Source organism: Mustela nigripes, chromosome X (assembly GCF_022355385.1).
Source record: "Mustela nigripes isolate SB6536 chromosome X, MUSNIG.SB6536, whole genome shotgun sequence".
NCBI lineage: Eukaryota > Metazoa > Chordata > Mammalia > Carnivora > Mustelidae > Mustela > Mustela nigripes.
Window position 1 is genome coordinate 85,005,167 of NC_081575.1, and position 19,758 is coordinate 85,024,924.

General features: G+C 35.7%; 1 protein-coding gene across 7 annotated transcripts in view; it reads right to left on the reverse strand.

The window, feature by feature from the left end:
• The window catches only part of KDM6A (lysine demethylase 6A), a 204,290-nt gene that overhangs the window by 83,573 nt on the left and 100,959 nt on the right, over positions 1-19,758 (reverse strand). For all 7 annotated transcript variants that reach the window (XM_059386257.1, XM_059386259.1, XM_059386256.1 and 4 more), the window contains one exon: positions 10,970-11,090. In XM_059386257.1, the coding sequence (XP_059242240.1) occupies positions 10,970-11,090 (121 nt within the window). The remainder of the gene's footprint in view (positions 1-10,969; positions 11,091-19,758) is intronic.

Here is a 19,758-nt window from a genome sequence, read left to right on the forward strand (position 1 = left end):
GCAGGGAGTGTGCTGCAGGGCTTGATCCCAGAATCCTGAGTTCATGACCCTAGTCGAAGGCAGATGCTTAACCAACTAAGCCACCCAGGGGCCCCTGTACATGGTGCCTTTTAAAACTACTTGAAATAGTACCAGGAATGCATCAAATAGCCTATCTTGAAGTTCATCTATGAAATATAATTATCTTTTTAGAATGCACCTACTATTCTTTGTGTAGGCAATATTAAACCACTAACTTTACAATATCCATGTATAATAACATCATTATCAGCCTCACCAAAAAAATACATGTATAACACTAATTTCTAAGAATACAAATCACAATCAAGAACACGGAGTAACATTTGACATCTACTTTATCAACATTAAACCTAGTATATAAACTAAGAAAAAAAAAGAAACAAGTACTAGAGTTGGTATAAAATCCTTAGGATTAAAAAAAAGTACATCTCTCTGAACTCTTCTAAAAATTATTTCCATACATGTATATTCAAATTTTCTGAGTCCCTACAAGATTTTAGCATTAAAAGTAATAACCACCCAGAGTGTAAACCCATTTCAAAAAATTGACCACAGGGGTGCCTGGATGGCTCAGTGGGTTAAAGCCTCTGCCTTTGGCTCAGGTCATTTTGGCTCAGGTCATGATCCCAGGGTCCTGGGATTGAGCCCCGCATCGGAGTCTCTGCTCATCGGGGAGCCTGCTTCCTCCTCTCTCTCTCTGCCTGCCTCTCTGCCTACTTGTGATCTCTGTCAAATAAATAAATAAAAATCTTTAAAAAAAAAAAAAAAAAAGTTGACCACAATAAGCTCACTCCTATCCACAATCCAAATAGCTAAATAGTTGTATTTTTTATAACTACTGGACAAACTGAAAAAGACTTTATCAAGAGAAAGAATGATTAGCAAGTTTTCAGTACTGTATTTCAATACAGAATGAACAAAACTGCACTTGGTCAACGAGAACCCTCAATTAACAAAAATAAACTAATGTCAGCTACCGGTGTTAAAGTAAAAGGAAGGTTAGAAGGAACTGTTTGGTATGAACACAGTAGCTATCATATTCCTTCACAAATGTGTTATGTGCAAGCATGAGGCTGGCCTACATTTGCAGTACTCTTTAAAATTTAAGGGCTGTAATATTCTGAATGGGAAAACCACTAACAAAATGACTATGACCCTTAAGTAGTAAATATTTAATTCATTTAACAAATGTTTGTCAAGTTATCTATAATGCCCTTAGGACAATGCAGGCACTAGAAATACAATGGTCAACGAAACAAAAGTGAAACTTATTTGGCATGGCTGACTAAGTTAAAAAAAATAATTCCAACATCTGAACACTTTAAGAACTGCTTTTATTAAAAAGAAACAAAACAACAAAGAACTGCATTTATTCTGCCTTGGCCTACTAAGCAGACTGTATATACGCTCAAACAACCCTTTAATGTGCTATCACAGCAACAGAAACCAGACTATTTAACTGAGTATTTGTATACTTGAATCAAATATAACACTGTGTATCAACTCTATCTCAATAAAGAAAATAAAAAGTGAGCATTATGAAAGCAAAGCTTGCTTTATAACCACTTGCCTTCCCCTGGGCAAAAACAGCAGCACAGTAGCCACACATTTAGATTGTACTACACTTCTGAGTCTAATTTATCCCATCGGCATACATAAAGAAGAGAAGACACTTTTCCTAACTGAGCCATCAAAGGATACAAACTGACCTGCAAAGAAAGACTTCAAGATGGCAGTATTTAAGTTTTACCATTACAAAGACATGTCACAAAAAGCAGAGAGATGCATAATTCGAATTGCCTAGACTACACTTCATCTATCAATATGCAAAGCCCTGCAATGAAACCTGGCAGAAGCAATTCTGGACCATGTTATATGTAAGTATTAATCAATCTTAAAAGCACCAATGAAGCCAGTGATGTACCTTTTCAAATCCACAACATCATGAAATATTGAGTATTTCCAAACAGTGACAATATAGAAAAATTACCTGGCAACAGAAATATATTCAAAAACATACATGTGAAAATGAAGGAACTTATAGAATAATTACTAAGTATAAGAAACTAAGAAAAGCCACATAAAACTACCCCATAAAAAGAAAAACAATGATACACTTCCAATAAACTGAAGGGAAATGAAAGACTGGGGTGGGGAGAACATGACCTCAGAGTTTCTTTTTCATATCTAAACCAGATGTAAAATAGATATACCTATTAACATATAAGCCAGCAGAAATGACTATCAATTATAATAATCAGCCCTGAGATCTGAAAATACCATGGTAAAATATCCAGCACCCATCCGTGCAAACCAACAGAAGAATCTAAGAAACACCTGCACCTCGCACGGAAATACTTCAGTAATGAAACTGACTACTGCTGTGTGGAATAGTTATCATGCGGTAGAGGCTTCTGCAGTTCAAAGACTATATACAAACCTCAAGGCAGAAAACATTCTACAGAAAATTAATTTCCAAGCAAGATTTACCTAACATATTTTTTTAATGTTATGGCAATTTTCTTTTTATAGAGCACTTCTGGTCCAATTTAACAAAAAGGATCTATTCATAAAAATTTCTGTTGACATCTTAATTACCAAAGTCACCTTTTGTTTTAAAAGCTTTTGATTTGTTCAATATTTCAAAATAACTTCATAGCATTTTGCTTTATATAGATTAAGGAACCTGATTTCTAACTGGAGGAGGACAATCTATATTCATGTAATTAACACATAAAACTGAGATTTCAAGACTTTCTTTTCAAATTGTTTAAGAGTTCTAGCTGTATAGTCTGTGATTATCTCACAAATCTTTTCAATTGTAGAACCCTTCAACTATATTCCCAATCCTGAAGACAAGCAGTGATAAAACGTTTTTTGTGGTAATTAACAAATTACTTATGTGTGTGTAAGTTATTAAAATTTATAAGTTATTAAAATTTAGAGCAATGTTTGGATTCGAGATTCAATCTTGGATGTTCTGACTCAGTGGGCTAGGGATAACACCCTGTAAACAAAAAAAAAAGCTTCTACGAGTTACTCCTATGCACAATCAGGGTTAAATGCCACTATTTTAGTTTTTAAATTGTGTACTTGCTCCCCAAAACTTTACTTCAGACTATGCAGATGAGGTGGGTGTAGTCGATACTGTCGTCTCTATTTAATTAGTGTAGACACAGTCTTTTAGAAGTTTAAAAGACAATTCCATAATGTAACCCAAAGGGTGTAAATGAGGGAAAAAAGAAAAGAGGTACTTCAGGCTGAGGAAACAAGTTATTTTTACACAACACTTACGAAAGAGGGTTTTATGGATCATTTTAAGAAAGAAGAGGGAAGAGAGGTTGTGTACTCTTCCAAGTCAAGTGGTTCTTTTCCTTTTCATTGTTACAGATTGCCACAATGAATTAAAACCAACAACTTCATTCCTAAACCTAATAGTCTATGATAAATGGATGAGACTAGGGAAAGGTCCTGGGATGTGATAGTACTTCAAGGATTCGGTCTCTGAAAGTGAGATACAGAACTAGAAGCAGAAAGTTCTGGTAGGGTGTTATGAGTCATACTGCTGGATAAGCTGATCTGGTTGAGGTTCTTTCAAAGCCCTCAAACTCAAGTTCTTCTGATTCTCTGTAATACAAGATTATTACGACTGTTTTGAAGAGAAACTCTACTGCATGCCAGTAACTAATAGCTAATGGATCCTGGCAATCTTCAGTTAAAAAAGAAGTCTCCAATCTGGAGTCCTCTAAAAGTATCCTTAACAAGGAAGTAAAAGAAAAGACACCGTATACTGAAGATGTTCAAAATCTTATTTTCTTTTCACAGTCCTTCTTTATGGCTCCAGACTTCTGTCGGTCTATACAACATCTGACATGCCTCAGGTACTTCCATCTCAACTACTCCCAAAGGACTTATTGCCACTCAGAGTCTTTCCACCTCCCAATCCCAAAACCTGCTGCTACTTTATCACTTACTTTAGTTAACAGAAAAATGAATTAAGTCAATAAATGAGGAATTTGTTTCCACACTGAATCAGTTAATAAATTAACCCTTATGATCTACTGAATGTATTACCTCTCATTCATCCATCCATCCACTGAGAACCCATTTATCCCATGGATCTTGCTCATCTTTTTTTCCTGTTAACAGTGTCCTCCTACCTAGTCTCCCAACTCATTTCTATCATGCTTTACGAAAGGTATAAAATTGACTAGAAATTTTAAAACACTGGTTCTAGTATGTGTCTAATACTGTGTATAAAAATGATCAGAATACAGGATGACTTGTTTCCTAAGCTCTTAAAATCAAGCAGTGTACAATCAATCTGTTTTCACATCAAAATTAAGACTGATATTTACACCAGTAACAAATACAAAGCGAACATGATATATATTTTATAAAGGGGATAAAATGTTGTTTTGGAACATAACCTCTATTTTTAATGTGGCATTAGACACACTGAATGTTTCACAAAGTTGCATTTGAAGACCAAAATATTTACACCATAAATTTAAATAGTTATGGGTAAATACCAAAAATAAACACATTTTGATTAGAAATGATTTCTTATAGTTAAAATATATTTGAGGAGATAAAACTGAACAGGGAAACCTGGACTCACCCTAACTCTTCCATATCAGAGAAAGGTGACTGCACATCTATGAGCAGTCATGTCCTTTTCAAACATGCATTTTTGAGCTTACACTTAAAGCAAATATGTACTAGAACTCAAGGCAGAAGTAAGTAGCAAATGGAAAAATGAAACTGGGCAGGCAATGTGAAGTGGAGAAAGCATTATGTGGTGGCTAGATAAACCAATTAGGAGATCAACTCATAGTAGAGAATAGTATTTAGGAAAGATTAAAAGGAAAAGTACAAGTTAAAGAGTATAGGAAAAAGGAATAAACAGGGCAATCATTTGTGCCCACAAATAAGTAAAAATGGACAGAAGACAAAGTAAACAGTAATGACCATCCTTTGCCAAAAGGAACAGTGGTATTTCATTCAGGTAAGCTGAGTTCCACTGCTGATGTGAGAATTAAGGAGATATTGTTTAAAGGTACAAACTTGCAACTAGTAGATAACTAAGTCTTACAGAGCTAATGCACAGCACAGAGATTACAGTCAACAATACTGTATCATAAATGCCAGAGCTGCTGAGAGACTCGACCTTCATTGTTCTCACCACAAAAAAGAAATAATTATTACGTGATGTAATAGAGGTGCCAGCTAATGTTACAGTGGTAATCACACTACAACATATAAATGCATCAAATCAACAAGCTGGACACTTAGGACTTACACAATGTCATATGTCAATTTTATCTAAATAAAACAATTTCCAAAGAATTCAAATTTTCAAAATGCCAGCTAGGAGAGTTAAGCTATTGAGCACCATGAAGTACTAAATAGGGCAGGGGCAAGCATGGAGAAGTAACAGCAACTTTCATGATCTTCAGATACCTGAACTAATAAAAATATGCTGGTAAAACTTCAACAAGGAAGTTTTAACTATTACAAAGAATATTACAAGTATTTTAGAAATTTAAGGTGTGGGGCGCCTGGGTGGCTCAGTGGGTTAAAGCCCCTGCCTTCAGCTCAGGTCATGATCTCAGGGTCCTGGGATCGAGCCCCACATCGGGCTCTCTGCTCAGTGGGGAGCCTGCTTCTTCCTCTCTCTCTGCCTGCCTCTCTGCCTACTTGTGATCTCTGTCTGTCAAATAAATAAATAAAATCTTAAAAAAAAAAAAGAAAGAAAGAAATTTAAGGTGCGATTAAAATTAATTAATAGCATACAAATTCTCAGCAAGTATTTTTATAATACAAAGAGTTCACAGTATCTTAATTAAATGACTCATCTATTCTACATTTTTAAAAAAGGAGGCATTTTCATAGATTCCAAAAGTGGTTTCCAAAAGGAAATCTATGTCCTCATGCCTATAGTTATCTCTTCTGCCTCAATATCTTGTCATAAAAAAATATGACAATGAAAGTCCTGAGTCTATAAAGGGTCTAAGATGAAATCAGAAGCCTGGAAATGAAGCAATTCCCAGAGAAAAAGTAAGGTAAAAAAGAATAAAAAAGTGGAAATGCTATTTCACTCAGCAGTTTCATGCCACATATAATAGTAGAGGGGAGACGAGCTGAAAGAACTGGTGAACAGGAACATGTGGAGAAAACATATGCACTGCCACTCTGTCTAGAAAAAAAAAAATTCTGTTAAAAGGTGATAAATAAAACCAGCCTTTCCAGCAGCCCCCCCCCCAGCTCTTCCAGCCCATCCTATTTGAGGCATTTATCATTTTTATAGCCTCTTCCATTTATCTATCTACTCAAGAAATACTCGGGGGGGGGGGAAATACTCGGCACTTGGTGCAATGCCAAACTAACATCTAAGTCTCATTTGAGTTCAGTCCTTTTCCTTTGCATTGTCTCTGCAATTCTCGTCTTCCTATCTCTTTCACAGCAACACTTCAAATCAGCACTTACCATCTTTAAATACCAAATTATGAAGGAACTTACACTGGTATCCAGCCAATTACCCACAGGTTCCCATTAAAAAGCCATACTCTTTATCTTTAAAAACCAAAAAAGTTCCAATGTCGACACAGTCTAGGGAAACTTAAATATGTAAATATTAGGGAGAATTTCTAAATAATCTTCATTAAATTAAATAGATACACTGGCATTAACGACCAAAGAACTGCTATTACATCTTATTTTGCATTTCCTTCCTTCACATGAAGGAAATAATTAAGAGTCTGTCAGGATGTGAAAATTAGAGGCATTATATAAAACCATTTGTCAAAATTAGTGTACTTTTATTGAAGTAATGCTCATACACTGCCACAAATACGCAACAAATGTGACCAATTATCATTAACACCATTAGAAAGTAATGAAATAAAATTCTGAATTAATTATATGGTGTTCAAGAGGCAACCAAACCCACCTAGGGGGCATATTATCTCAAGCAGGGAAGAAAAACAATAAACACCATGTAGAAATGTCACCCTGGAATGGACTCTGGTTCAGATAATATTAAACTAGTTAATAAATTAAGAATTGATACTCCTACGACTCACTAAACATGAAGTCCTTATTGGCCAATATAACGGAAAAGTAAAGCCGTATCTTTGAAAAGTAAGTTGGGCAATAACTTCACATTTCTGAGGATGGGCAGAGTAGCAAAAATACAAGTATTAAATTCTAGGATGGGCAAATGGATTTCACAAATGTATCTACACTGGTCCCAAATTGAGGAGTTTTAGATATAGACAAACTGGGGACTAAAAAAGAGGGGGCTGAAAAATCTTGTCAGATACTTTCATATATCTATATATGTATGTATATATGTGTGGATGTATGTATACGTATATATGTCTATAAATTTAATCTTTACAACAATGCTGTAGAGTGGGGATGGTTACTCCAGTACTACAGACTCAAAGACGTTCAAAAGAATTAAGCATCTTGCCCAAGGTCACGCAATTAGTCCCATGGTACGGTCAAATTTTAAAACCAAATTTGCTTGCTCTGAGAGCTGTTTACATAGTACCAAAACAGAATGAATCTGTTTCAGAGATACATTTTGGTTAAAAAAAAAAAAAAAAGTTATTACCAGGGATAAAAACAAAACAGGAGGCCCTGAAATCCATTTCCTGTAGTAGATGAAAATAAGAAATCTATTACAAAAATAAACTGCATTTTATTTTATCATTGAGAACCTGTATATGCTATATTCCTCTTCAAGGGTAGTAAAAGAAAATGAGGTGGAGAAAACCTGATCTATAATGGACAGACTGCCCATACCAGCCCACACCAAAATACTCTTTTTATCCACCCCTCACTCCTCCATCAGACAAGAACAGTGCATTCAGGAAATTGCTCCACTGGGCTTAAATGGTTTAAGAGCAACCACATCTTTGACAAGGAATCAATAGAGAATGGCCAATGGCCCATTTCTGGCCAATGAGATGAAGAGAGAAGTATTCTCGAAGACAACAACAGGAACTCAGGATCTTTCTCCTTTATGACATGAATGATCAAATATTTACTGAGAACTTATCATATGCCAGCACTATTCTAAGCACCTACACCACTACTCTATAATATCCTTCTATATGAGACATGAAAAATGAATCATCTCACTTTGACTGTATCCTTTGACTTTACTGAATTCATTTATTATTTCTAATAGTTCTTTGGTGGGGTTTTTAGGGTTTTCTACATTTCACTTTGATTGTACCTGGCAACCAGGTTTCAGAATAAGCCAACACAGAACAGAGAAGAAAATGAATCCCTGATGAAACCTTGTATCAGCTGAATTAACCAATCCTGAAGTTTACACTTCACATTATACAAGCTACTTTTTTACTGTTATTTTAATCAGCTTCAGTTGGTAGTCTCTAAAGTTTCTGGTTATCTATACCAAGAAATGTGCTTCTAGGAAACAGCTTTAGTAGTGGAAAAGTCACCAGAGGTTCCACATCTATCCATATGAAACTAAAGTACTAGCCAGTCCACTTTAGGAAAAGTGGAGGCAAACTAAGGGGAGGGACAAATCACTCCTTCTGATTCCTACCTTCATTTGCATTAAATGATAAGCACTTAGAATACTATACTGAAATACCTCCTCCTTGACTGAAAATGATGATGCCTAAAATTCTTCTTTTGGAAACAAGGAACACTAGAGAGAGAAGTCTTAAAAACAAACAAACAAACAAACAAAACCCCAATGTCAAAATGAGGTAAAGATCAAAGGCAACCTTCTCATTATGGGGAAGAGAAATAGGAAGGACTCCTAAAATTCTTTTCTCTGTTCACATAAATGAAATAAAGATCAGGATGATTATCAAATATTTTAACAAGAAGACTGTACTTAAAACAATTCTGCTAAAATTGCTGACTTGAAGGTTTGTTAGCCTTGATGCCTGAACAAAAGTGTACACATGATGTCTCTATTGAACCTGAGTAAGCAGGAACACTTTCAACTCAATGGAGTTGGAACACTGTCCAACACTGTTTCCCTCAATTAAAAAAACATTTTTAAGTTATCGCCACCTTCGTGGGAACAAGAGCTTCCGCATCCACAGAATTCTGTAAGACACTACTGATGTTCAGACAGCCAAATTCTATAACATGGGACATTATGTGATTATCTTTTCCATTCAAATATATTTCCTGAGCAACATGGTTTACCCAAGCTGCTATCAAAAACATGTATGCCACATATAATAGTTATATTGTGACAATATTATAAAATGATCAAATAAATTTATTTTGTATTATTAGACATTTTAAGAATCTCTTAGCTAATGTATATTGTGAATGTCCAAGAGGAGGTTAAAATATGCAAGGTGGCATATTTTCCATTTCAAATCCACTCACATCCCACAGTATACAGTTGACTCTTGAACACAGGTTTTGAACTCCATGGGCCCACTTATATACAGGTTTGCTTTTTATGGGTTTGTTTTTTTTTTTCCCACAAATGTATTTTCCTTTCCTTATGATTTTCTTAATAACATTTCCTTTTCTCTAGCTTGCTTCATTTTAAGAATACAGTACCTGATATATATGTACAGTATGTGTTAAGCAACTAACTCTAGGGTACAGGTGAGGCTTCCAATCAACAGTAGATTATCAGTAGTTACATTGATGAGGAATCCTGACACACAGATTTTCTACTTGGGGGCTGGGGTTGATGCCCATAACCCCCATGTTGTTCAAGGGTCCACTGTGTGAGAAGTGCTGCTCTATATTTGAAGAAATCCGGCTATTTCCAGGCATCCTTTTACTTTCCACACTACCTAATTTTACCTTGGCGCCAATTCCTCAAACTGCACTTACCTTTGACAACTGTGTAATCAAAATACTTCACAATCTACTTGTTTTAGTGTTTTGGGTTGTAAAACACTCTTTCTTATCATCAGCACTGAACCCATGAAAGACAGAAACAGTAGGTTCGTAACTGTCTACTTTAAAGCTTTAGAACAATACAGTTTTTAAAAAACCTTCAATAGTACCTTAGTAGCAAATTCAAATTACAACCTACTGTAAAGTCTCTTTACCATTCTTTATCTCCCTCCCTGCCCTTCAGGATCAAGATAATCTGCAATGGAGATATTTAGAACATAGCAACCATTACATTCCTAAATCCACAAGAACTAAACTTTTTCCTAGAACTTCTAATCCTTCAAAAAGCAATGCTTTCATTGCACAGGAAAGCACTATTTTCCAAAGCTCAGAAAGACCTAAAGTGATGGCACAGACAGCACAAGAAACTCAATTAAAAAAAATAAAAATAAAAAATATCATATTTCCATAGTAAGTAAAATATTTGAACAACAATGTATTATCTTTTCCTAACAATGTTTATATTCACAAACCGGCAATTCAAATGACTTGCAGAGAATACATTTTAATAATTTAGATATATGAGATGTGCCCTACTGGTAGATGGTAGAGGTCAACAGATTTCTGGGGAGACCCATGTAAATAAATAGGCCAGGATGGGATCACAGACACAGCACCATTACGCAGCTGGACCTGAACTCTATGCTGGCCAATCACTTATAGTGGATTGATTTAGATGTCCAAACTGAGATTGAAACCTTCAAGTTTGTCCTGATGACAAACTTCAATTAAAACTAAGAAAGAAAGAAAGAAAGAAAGAGAGAAAGAAAGAAAGAGAGAAAGAAAGAAAGGGTATCATCAGTTACCTATGTCTTAGATTCGTAACTACTTTGTACCCTGAAATCCAATCTTGTGTATCTTCTGGTTCACAGCTAATAAAACAGTTCTTTCACCTAAATTTTCAAATTTTCTTTTGAAGTAGGAGTATAAATTCCAACATTTCTCAATGCTCTAATATTTAACAACAACCCATCCCCACAAAAATCCACAAAGTAAAACATTGTATCTTGGAAAAAACCCAAAAACCTACCTTTAAACTAGACTCATAGTCTGTATTCACTTTGAACATAAGCCCAAGTCGTAAATGAATTTCCTTGGCTCGACAAAAGCTGGGATCAACATAAAGCACCTCCTGAAATGCTTTAATTGCCCTGAAAGAATATAGACATAAGATATCTTAACTTTTTAACACTTGCATGAATTTTTGCTTGGTAGCACAGTAAAACTTCTGCTTTATGCAATACGGTTTTAAAGAAAATTTCTTTTACGTGACTATATTACTTAAAAAAAAAAAAAAAGACTGGGCAGTGGCACCTGGGTCTTTTATATATTTGAATGTATATCACCTAATATAATATAAAGGGAAAAGAAAGATCAGATGCATGTATAATCACAATTATTCAAATAATATTTTATGGCTTAATAAAATTCTCAGTTTAAATAGCTGATTTCATTGTTTCTGGAATTTCCTAGGGGAAACAGAGGTAGGACAGACAGTTATAGTTTTGTTTTTTAAAGCAGAAAGATTAATACTGTTTCTAGTCTAATCTATAAGAATAAGTGTTCATTTAAAACTTTTATCTTTCATATTTAGATTTATAATCCATGTGTACCTTATTCTTTATACGGTGTGAATTCAGATTTCATTTTTTCCATACAGATATCCAAGAGCCCCTGCATCATTTGTAGTAAAGACCATCCTTACCACAGCTCTGCAGTGCCACTTTGTCCTAAATTAAATGTCCATATTTATGTAGGTTTGTTTCTGGGTTCTCTTATCATCTATCACTTTCCATTGGTCTTTTGTCCTATTTTCACCCCAAATTCACAATTTAACTTTTATAAATGGTCTTGATTACCAGTAGAGCAAATACAGCATAAGGAAAGAACACTTTTCACTGAATACATTTTTATACACCTTAATTTGTTCATGTAGATATACTACTTACTAAAAAATTAAAATCATGACAAGGAAAAATGTCTACTTTGAATTTTGAAAATTGTAATAACAGATGTAACAGTAAGTTGAGCATCATTTTAAATCTCTCTACAATATTTAATTAAGGCTTATCCCAAGTACCAGCTAAGCTTTTTATCAACCATTCCCTGCCTCTATTTATCTTAAGGTGGCTATTTAGAATCTTAGAGGATTCTAAAAAGTCAATCTTTTATATAAAAAGTTCATAATATTATACCACAAAACAGAGCACAATATCCCTGATGTCCTTTAAGTAACTTTATTTTGATTCATGCATTATCTATTTCCCAAAAAAACTGTGTGGGTCTATGTACATGGTTATTATAAAATTAAGGGTTCTAAAGAGTAATGTTTATTGTGAGGGTGGGTGCAATAGGTCTGGCATCAGATACTTTTATATCTGGTAAAATACTACTTCCTGAAGAGGAGGCTGGGATCTATGTGTTAGATCACTTTTTAAATGGGTGAGTGTATATGTGTTTTATTATCTGATGTGTACAGGTAGAAGAGGGGAGCCAAAGACCTGACAGAAAAGAATTGGTGTAAATTACCATTCTCATTCAAAGGCAGCTTTCTATTTCTCTCAGACTTCAAAATACACATCTGTGTGTTTTTAAGACATTGTCTTTGTACTTTTCTCAAAGCTTTCTCATAGGAGGAGGTACAGTTCAGCCTCTATTGTTCTCCTGGTCATGACTAGTGCTACCACCTTCTAACAAAACAGGCAATTATTGGGGGGTGGGGCTCAGCACATAAAAGGTTAGGAAGAGAACAACTGCAGCTGTAAATGAGGCCAATTAAAACAGGATAGGAGCACCAGGGTGGCTCAGGTCACACTGGGATCGAGTCCCACATCAGGCTCCCTGCTCTGCGGGAATGCTGCTTCTCCTCCCACTCCCCCTGCTTGTGTTCCCTCTCTCGCTGTGTCTCTTTGTCAAATAAATAAATAAAATCTTAAAAAAAAAAAAAAAAAAAACCAGCATACAACTGGGAAAGGGTATGCAGGAGTTTGGGGGAAACTTTTGAGCTAAAAGGCAATTTTTTATTTCTTGACCTAATTTTATATATAACATGTTAAGATGTATACTTCTGTTTATACATTTTTAAGTATGTTATATTTTATAATAATAAAAATTGAGGGTAATACTTTACAAAATCCTAATGAACCTTAATTTATGAGATGGGTCAGATAACTCTTGTGGAATGGTCAAAACTAAGCAATGTCCACATGTGCCAATAAAAAACCCAGGCAGGCCTGAATCAAAGATATGAAAGAAAAAGGAGGGAAGTGAAAGACAGCAAAGAAAAGAAATAAAGGAGAAAAAAAAGAAGTTAAAGAAAAACTGTCTAAGGAAGGGCATGTGAGAAAAGCAGTAAGGACAACACAGAGCATCAGTAGCAAGCCCTCGGGAGAAATTATTTCCTAATCCTTCTTATTCCCTATTTCTGGCCTTTTCTCTGAATCCCTAAATTTGTAGAGGTGTTTTACTCTATAGGTACCTTTGGTGCAGACATCTTACGCACTTAGTTCACAATGTCACATAAGTGCAAAGAAACATTAGTTTACTTTAACAAGTTTTCTATGTATGTTAACGCACTAGAAATTAAAAAAAAAAAAAATTAACCTATAAGCAAAAACACATGTTCCAACATGTTAGTTCAGGCTACCCTGTGCTTATTCTTTAAGGACTATTAAAACTACCCATGAGGGGCGCTTCAGTGGCATAGCTGGCTAAGCGTCCGACTCTGGATTTTGGCTCAGTCTGTGATCTCAGAGTTGTGGGACTGAGCCCTGCATCAGGCTCTGCACTCAGCCTGGAGTCTGCTTAAGCCTCTCCCTTCTCAGGATGCCTGGGTGGCTCAGCTGGTTAAGTGTCTGCCTTCCGCAGGGGTCATGATCCCAGGGTCCCAGAATTGAGTCCCACATTGTGCTCCCTGCGCAGCAGGGATCCTGCTTCTCGCTCTGCCTGCCACCCCCTTTGCTTGTACTCTCTCTCTGACAAATAAATAAAAATTTTTAACAACAACAACAAAAAGATTCTTCTCTCCCCCACACCCCCACTTCGGCTCACTCGCACGCTCTCTCACTCAAATAAATAAATAAATAAATAAATAAATAAATAAATTTTTTTTGAGTGCCCATGAGATGGTATGACCAATATATATTGAGAGAGCACCGAATCCTAACCACTAGACCACCAGGGAACCAATATATATTGAATGATCAAGTTCTTCTTGTTGTTTCAAAACTTTCCTCAAATTCAATACCTTGCATTACTAGATTACTGAAATGGATAGGCTCTTTAAGTACACCCTTGCTCTGCTCTCATTTATCCATGTTTCCTCAAACATGAGCCTCCTATAATTGCCTACTAACCATGATACTCTCTAAGTCAAATCTCCATGTAGCATTTAAGGTCTGTGAGCAGTACCTAGTACCCATTCAATTCTATTCTCAGTTATGATCCAACACTGTTCTTCCTCAGCTGTGACCTGGCTTATTACAGGAATTTCTTTACACAAATACTGGCCCTCTTGACTTCACGTCTTCTCCTCAGGATGGTCTCCTGATCTGAAATATTTTCATTCTTCTACTTCACCCTACATCCACTATTACCTAAAAGACTGACCACCCAAACTCAACACCAACTATGTTTCACTTAGTGTTAATCAGTAGTTAGGTCCACTGTGTAATCAAATCACTTTTTTCTCTATACAGTGGTATACTATCACCAGTTTTTCCAAGTGGTTTCCTTGATGTCCACACTTCCCTTTTATCTTTAGTTGTCCAATAAAGAAAACAGTTAAGTTTAATAGATGTTTACTAATGCCATCACTTTGATAGTTGGTTGACTGGGCTTCTCCTGAGAGCAGGAAACAGCAATGCTCCATAGTCTATTTACTGACCTCCTGGCATCTAACAAAATATATCTAGGTTCATTTTCATTTCCTTTTCTAAGCTTTTTACCTATCTTTCCTGTGTGCTTCCTAAGTTTTTCCCCACTATAGGGGAAAAAAGGAAAAAGGGGTATGTGTGTGTGTGTGTGTATGTGTGAGAGAGAGAGTCAGAGACAGAGACAGAGACAGGGAGTATGTGGAGGAAACAGTTATCCTTCAGACTACATTCTAATTTTGGTCATTTTACCACATCCTTACCTCACCAAACTTCATGTAGCCAAAGCATGATCTCTGCACCACAAACTAGACTAAAAACACCAAGACATATAAATTCTGCTGACCTCAGTATTCTGATGACACAGAATTTCAGAACATGAAAAATGGCTACCCAAAATTATAAAATATTTTCATGATACTATGTCTGGAAAGGTTTATACTTCTCAAATATTAAAGCATATTCCCTAGCAATAATTTTGGTGATATAAACATTACATTTTTAGATTTTGAGAATAAATGCCAATGATAATTATGCATAGCAATATGCACTTTTTGTTTCTAAAAGTCATTAAAAAAGAAAATGCTTCCTAAGGACTTTACCAAACTATAGTAAAAATAATGATATTAACTAAACATCCCTAGAACAGTTTCAGTACATTTGGAAAGAGACATAATAAAACTTTTAACTTTTCTAAGGCTAATAAAGCTGAGTCTGGAAATTTCCCTCAGGAATATCTGAAGGGATAAATGGTCTAATACCACAAAATTCTGTACTAATAAAAGGGAGAATATTCTAACTCTAAATCAGTAATAACATGTATACACCCAACAGATAAATACTTCCACACATAGATATTATAAAATGTAGAGGTTCCTTTTAAATGAGACAAACCAAAGATTTGATGAGGTAATCAGAGAGACAGACAAGGCAGGATTTTTAAAGATGGGGATGGTTAAGAGAAGCCAGACCAAACATAGTAAATGGCACAAAGTTACATAGGTTAAAAAAATGCTCAATTCGTTTCTAGGGAAATGTTAATACAGTGTGATTGACACAAAGAATATATTTAGGATTATTTGAGGCTGATTATGGGAGGCTAAATTAGAAATAACCACACAAAAGTTCTTCACCTTGTCATGTGCTAATATGTTACTTCATGGCTTTTTTTTTTCCTCTTTAGCCAGTCTTCTTTTCATCATCTCAGACAGTGGGAGACCTTTTTTCCTTCTCCTCTTGCAAAGATCTATGTTTTTATCCATAATATCCCTGAAGCTTAATTAGTCCAAGCCCTTCCAAATTCTCTCTGGCAATCTATGTATCACTGGTAAGCATTAACTACCAGAACTGCCTTAGTTAAACGCTAGTTTTGTCAAAATAGAAGTGTACATAATAAACACCACATGTTAACATGAACTGCTTCATTTTAATGGAACTATATACTTAAGCTTTTCATCTAAGAACATTACTTTGTATTATGATAGCTCAAAAATATTTATTAAATATTAAGTTTCTGCCAGACTCCATGCTAGACAAGCCTCAGGATCAATGGTAGTATCCCAAAGACATTAGGTTTATTTGCACCCAAAGTAGTAACCACAATGGAGAATAGATATTCCTCTACTTTTTTTTTAAAATAAATACAGCTTTTAAAAAAATATAGACTCTATTGATTTATCTGACAGAGATCACAGGTAGGCAGAGAGGCAGGCAGAGAGGAAGCAGGCTCCCCGTTGAGCAGAGAGCCCGATGTGGGGCTCAATCCCAGGACCCTGGGATCATGACCTGAGCCGAAGGCAGAGGCTTTAACCCACTGAGCCACCCAGGCGCCCCTATATTCCTCCACTTTTAAGAACAGTTGTGATTGGTACAGTGCTTAAGGAATTAATCCTAAAAAGACTTCACTTGTGATGTGTTAATACTTCTATGTTTCTAATCTCACCTCCACTTCACTTCACTAACCCTTTTTAATGTCAACAATAATCACTATATTTCCTTAACAGGCCTCTCAGTTACATTTGGGAGCTTAATTTCCAAAATCCTATGCCTCTAGCACAGAATTATGTATCTCTTAGATTGCCACTGTAAGACCCTTCCGATATTGATCAACGGGAATATAAAAGGCTGCAGGTCAGGAAGAGTCTTGATAAGAATTTTTAGATGGACATATTTAGAAGTATGGCTATAAGCTATATTAATTTATTACTGTATGTATTTCAATTCTTCTCACCCAAGGATATGAGTTTCTCACTATAAGGCAAGAAGAAACTCAGTTCAAGGTACCTCAAGCAATTTTCCCCTTCAAGAGCAAGAACAAGGGAAGGCATGGGTGTGCATTCACGCACCTGTAAAGGAATGGCTTTATAAAGCCATTTATTTATACTTTGTGCTTCTCTGTCTTTCCCCTTCTGGACATCTTTCTTAACTCTGCTCCCACGACAAAGAGTAGAATCAATAGTAAAACTGAATAAGCATCCTCAGTCCAATGAGGATGTTGTAGGTGCTCTACTACTTTCTGACAGGGGGTCCTCTAAGAAGAGAATACAACCGAAAAGTGGGAAAACTAACCAGTAACAACTGATCTAGAAGCTAACCAATAAAATCAACTCCAACAGAAACAATGGGCAGAATATGGCAAGAAACAAGGCAAACAATTTAACAGATAAAACTATACTTAATAAAACTGTTCTCAATAATATTAAGTCACCATCACCAACCCCAACACACGTTGATCGTACACATTACCACCAAATACTTATTAGCCTAGCAAATGCCAACAGACACCATTACTAAGTACTGAAGTTTACTGAAACGACTAAGGATAAAACATTCTGAGATATCCTAGGCAGATCCTTACAGCTAACAATACAAAAAAGGGCGTAACACCCTCTCCTCTAGAAATATTTTTTCAACATATCCCAAAATTTCATGTAAATAATTTCAGGGAGAGAAAAATGCTTGATCCCAGCAACTAACAGCTACTTATAAACAAAACAAAATAAAACACAAACACAGGACGTTCCTAACACTTAAGGCTGTATTCTGAAACTCATGAAGCAAGAACTACTCCATGTTTTCTAATTCTCTGCCTGTTCAAAAAATAGCAAAGTTAAGTTAAAGGATGGGGCACAAAAAACATCTGACCAGCAAGAGAGGAAGCACACAGCTAGGATGGATTCAGATAGGGTGTGAAATATGTCATTTTAGGAAGCAGCTAGAGGTGAAACTTAAGACGTGAGAAAATGGTAGTGACCAGGACAGGATCGACAGACCAGAAGGCACTTGTTAATTCAGACACTGCACTATCCTTATATCATGCAGTTTCATTTCTTAGGTCAACTGAAGGATACAAAATCATATACAGATAAGGGGTCATATGATATAATGTTCCACAGCTACAAATCTCCTCAGTTGACATGGTCACGTACTTAGGAAAGTAATCCACTTTTGAACTGCTGATGGTTTCATTACTGATTTTATGTCTATATCTTCAATCTATAGGGAGCTCATATGTTATCACAGGTAGATGAAAAACGGCTGGTGTGTGGTATACATGTCCATTCCTAAACTGTAGAGTTCCTTGCCCCAGGTTTTACCTAAATTACTCTGGCTAGCCACAAAGAATGTACCAATGTGCCCAGGAGAACAAATGTGAAGACTGATTAAAAAAATAACTGTCAATCTTCAAACCTGGGGTCAGAGTACAACAACAACAACAACAAAAATTAAACTGGGGAATCTGAAGCATAATCTCACTTGTGCCACTAAACAGTTATGTAATATTCACCTTGCTTTCGTCATCTACAAAATTAAGGGAATAAACTAAGTTACCTCTAAGAACACTTCTGGTTATAAACTGTGTATTCTATGAATAGGATCTTCAAGAAACTAAGACTATTTTAAAACATTTGTAATGAATCCTTGGTTTTAAATATGAGGCACTGGACATGAGGTTAGGAGGCTTAAGTTTAGGATTGCCCTACAGTAAAGGGTAATTCAAGAGAAAGAAATTATAAAACTTCTTTTATAAAGACCAATTAAAGTTTTATAGAGTTTATAAACAAAATGAGTGATCTGAATGATTACAATACTCTATATATACACACACAGGTATTCTCTAACAATGCAGTGCTTCCACAGATGATCAAAACCCAATAGAATGAAAAGCGAAGAGGGAAGAAAAAGAGTCATCCATGTCTACAGTTTCATCTTAAGGGAAACCATACTGAATCATTGCCAATACATAATTAAAAGCTCTGCAATAAATACCCAGGGTGCCCAACAGGTACATGTATGACAGGGTTATAACCTTTGGTCAAAACCTTGCTTTGGACTCTCACAGCATTCACTCAGGTTAAAATTAAGGAGAACAGAAGGGACTCTGACAAAATTAGATATGCTTCCCCCCCAAAAATGGGCTCTATGGTTTATAAAATATATATTATCCCATCTCATCATCAAAACTCTGTGAAGTAGAAAAGGCAAGTGACTACACTGAGCTTAAAAAAAAAATCCTCTCTCACACACACACACACACAGAAACAGACTTAGGGGGTCTATTTAACTCAAGATCAAATTAAGTGACAGCGCTGAGACCAGAATACCTATCTTCCAACTCAAATTCTATGTTATTTCCATTGGAGAACACTATTATCTTGTCTCCTAAACAAGAAAAACAACAAAGGGGCAAAGGCCATTAACAACAGGGCCCTACATTTTATAGTTCATAAATTCTTATATACTCCTATCATAATCTCTGACTCTGAAGGTAGTACCATTACTCCTATTTCATAAATGAGAGAATTGAGAGCTTATAATTTGGTGCCTAGTTACTGGAAATTGGAAAATACTAGTATGCATGTGCATATATACGGGGGTAGGGGGACAGCCAATCTTGTCTAAAAGTCTGAAATAGGTAAACATACTGGTCATCAAAGATAATTTACCT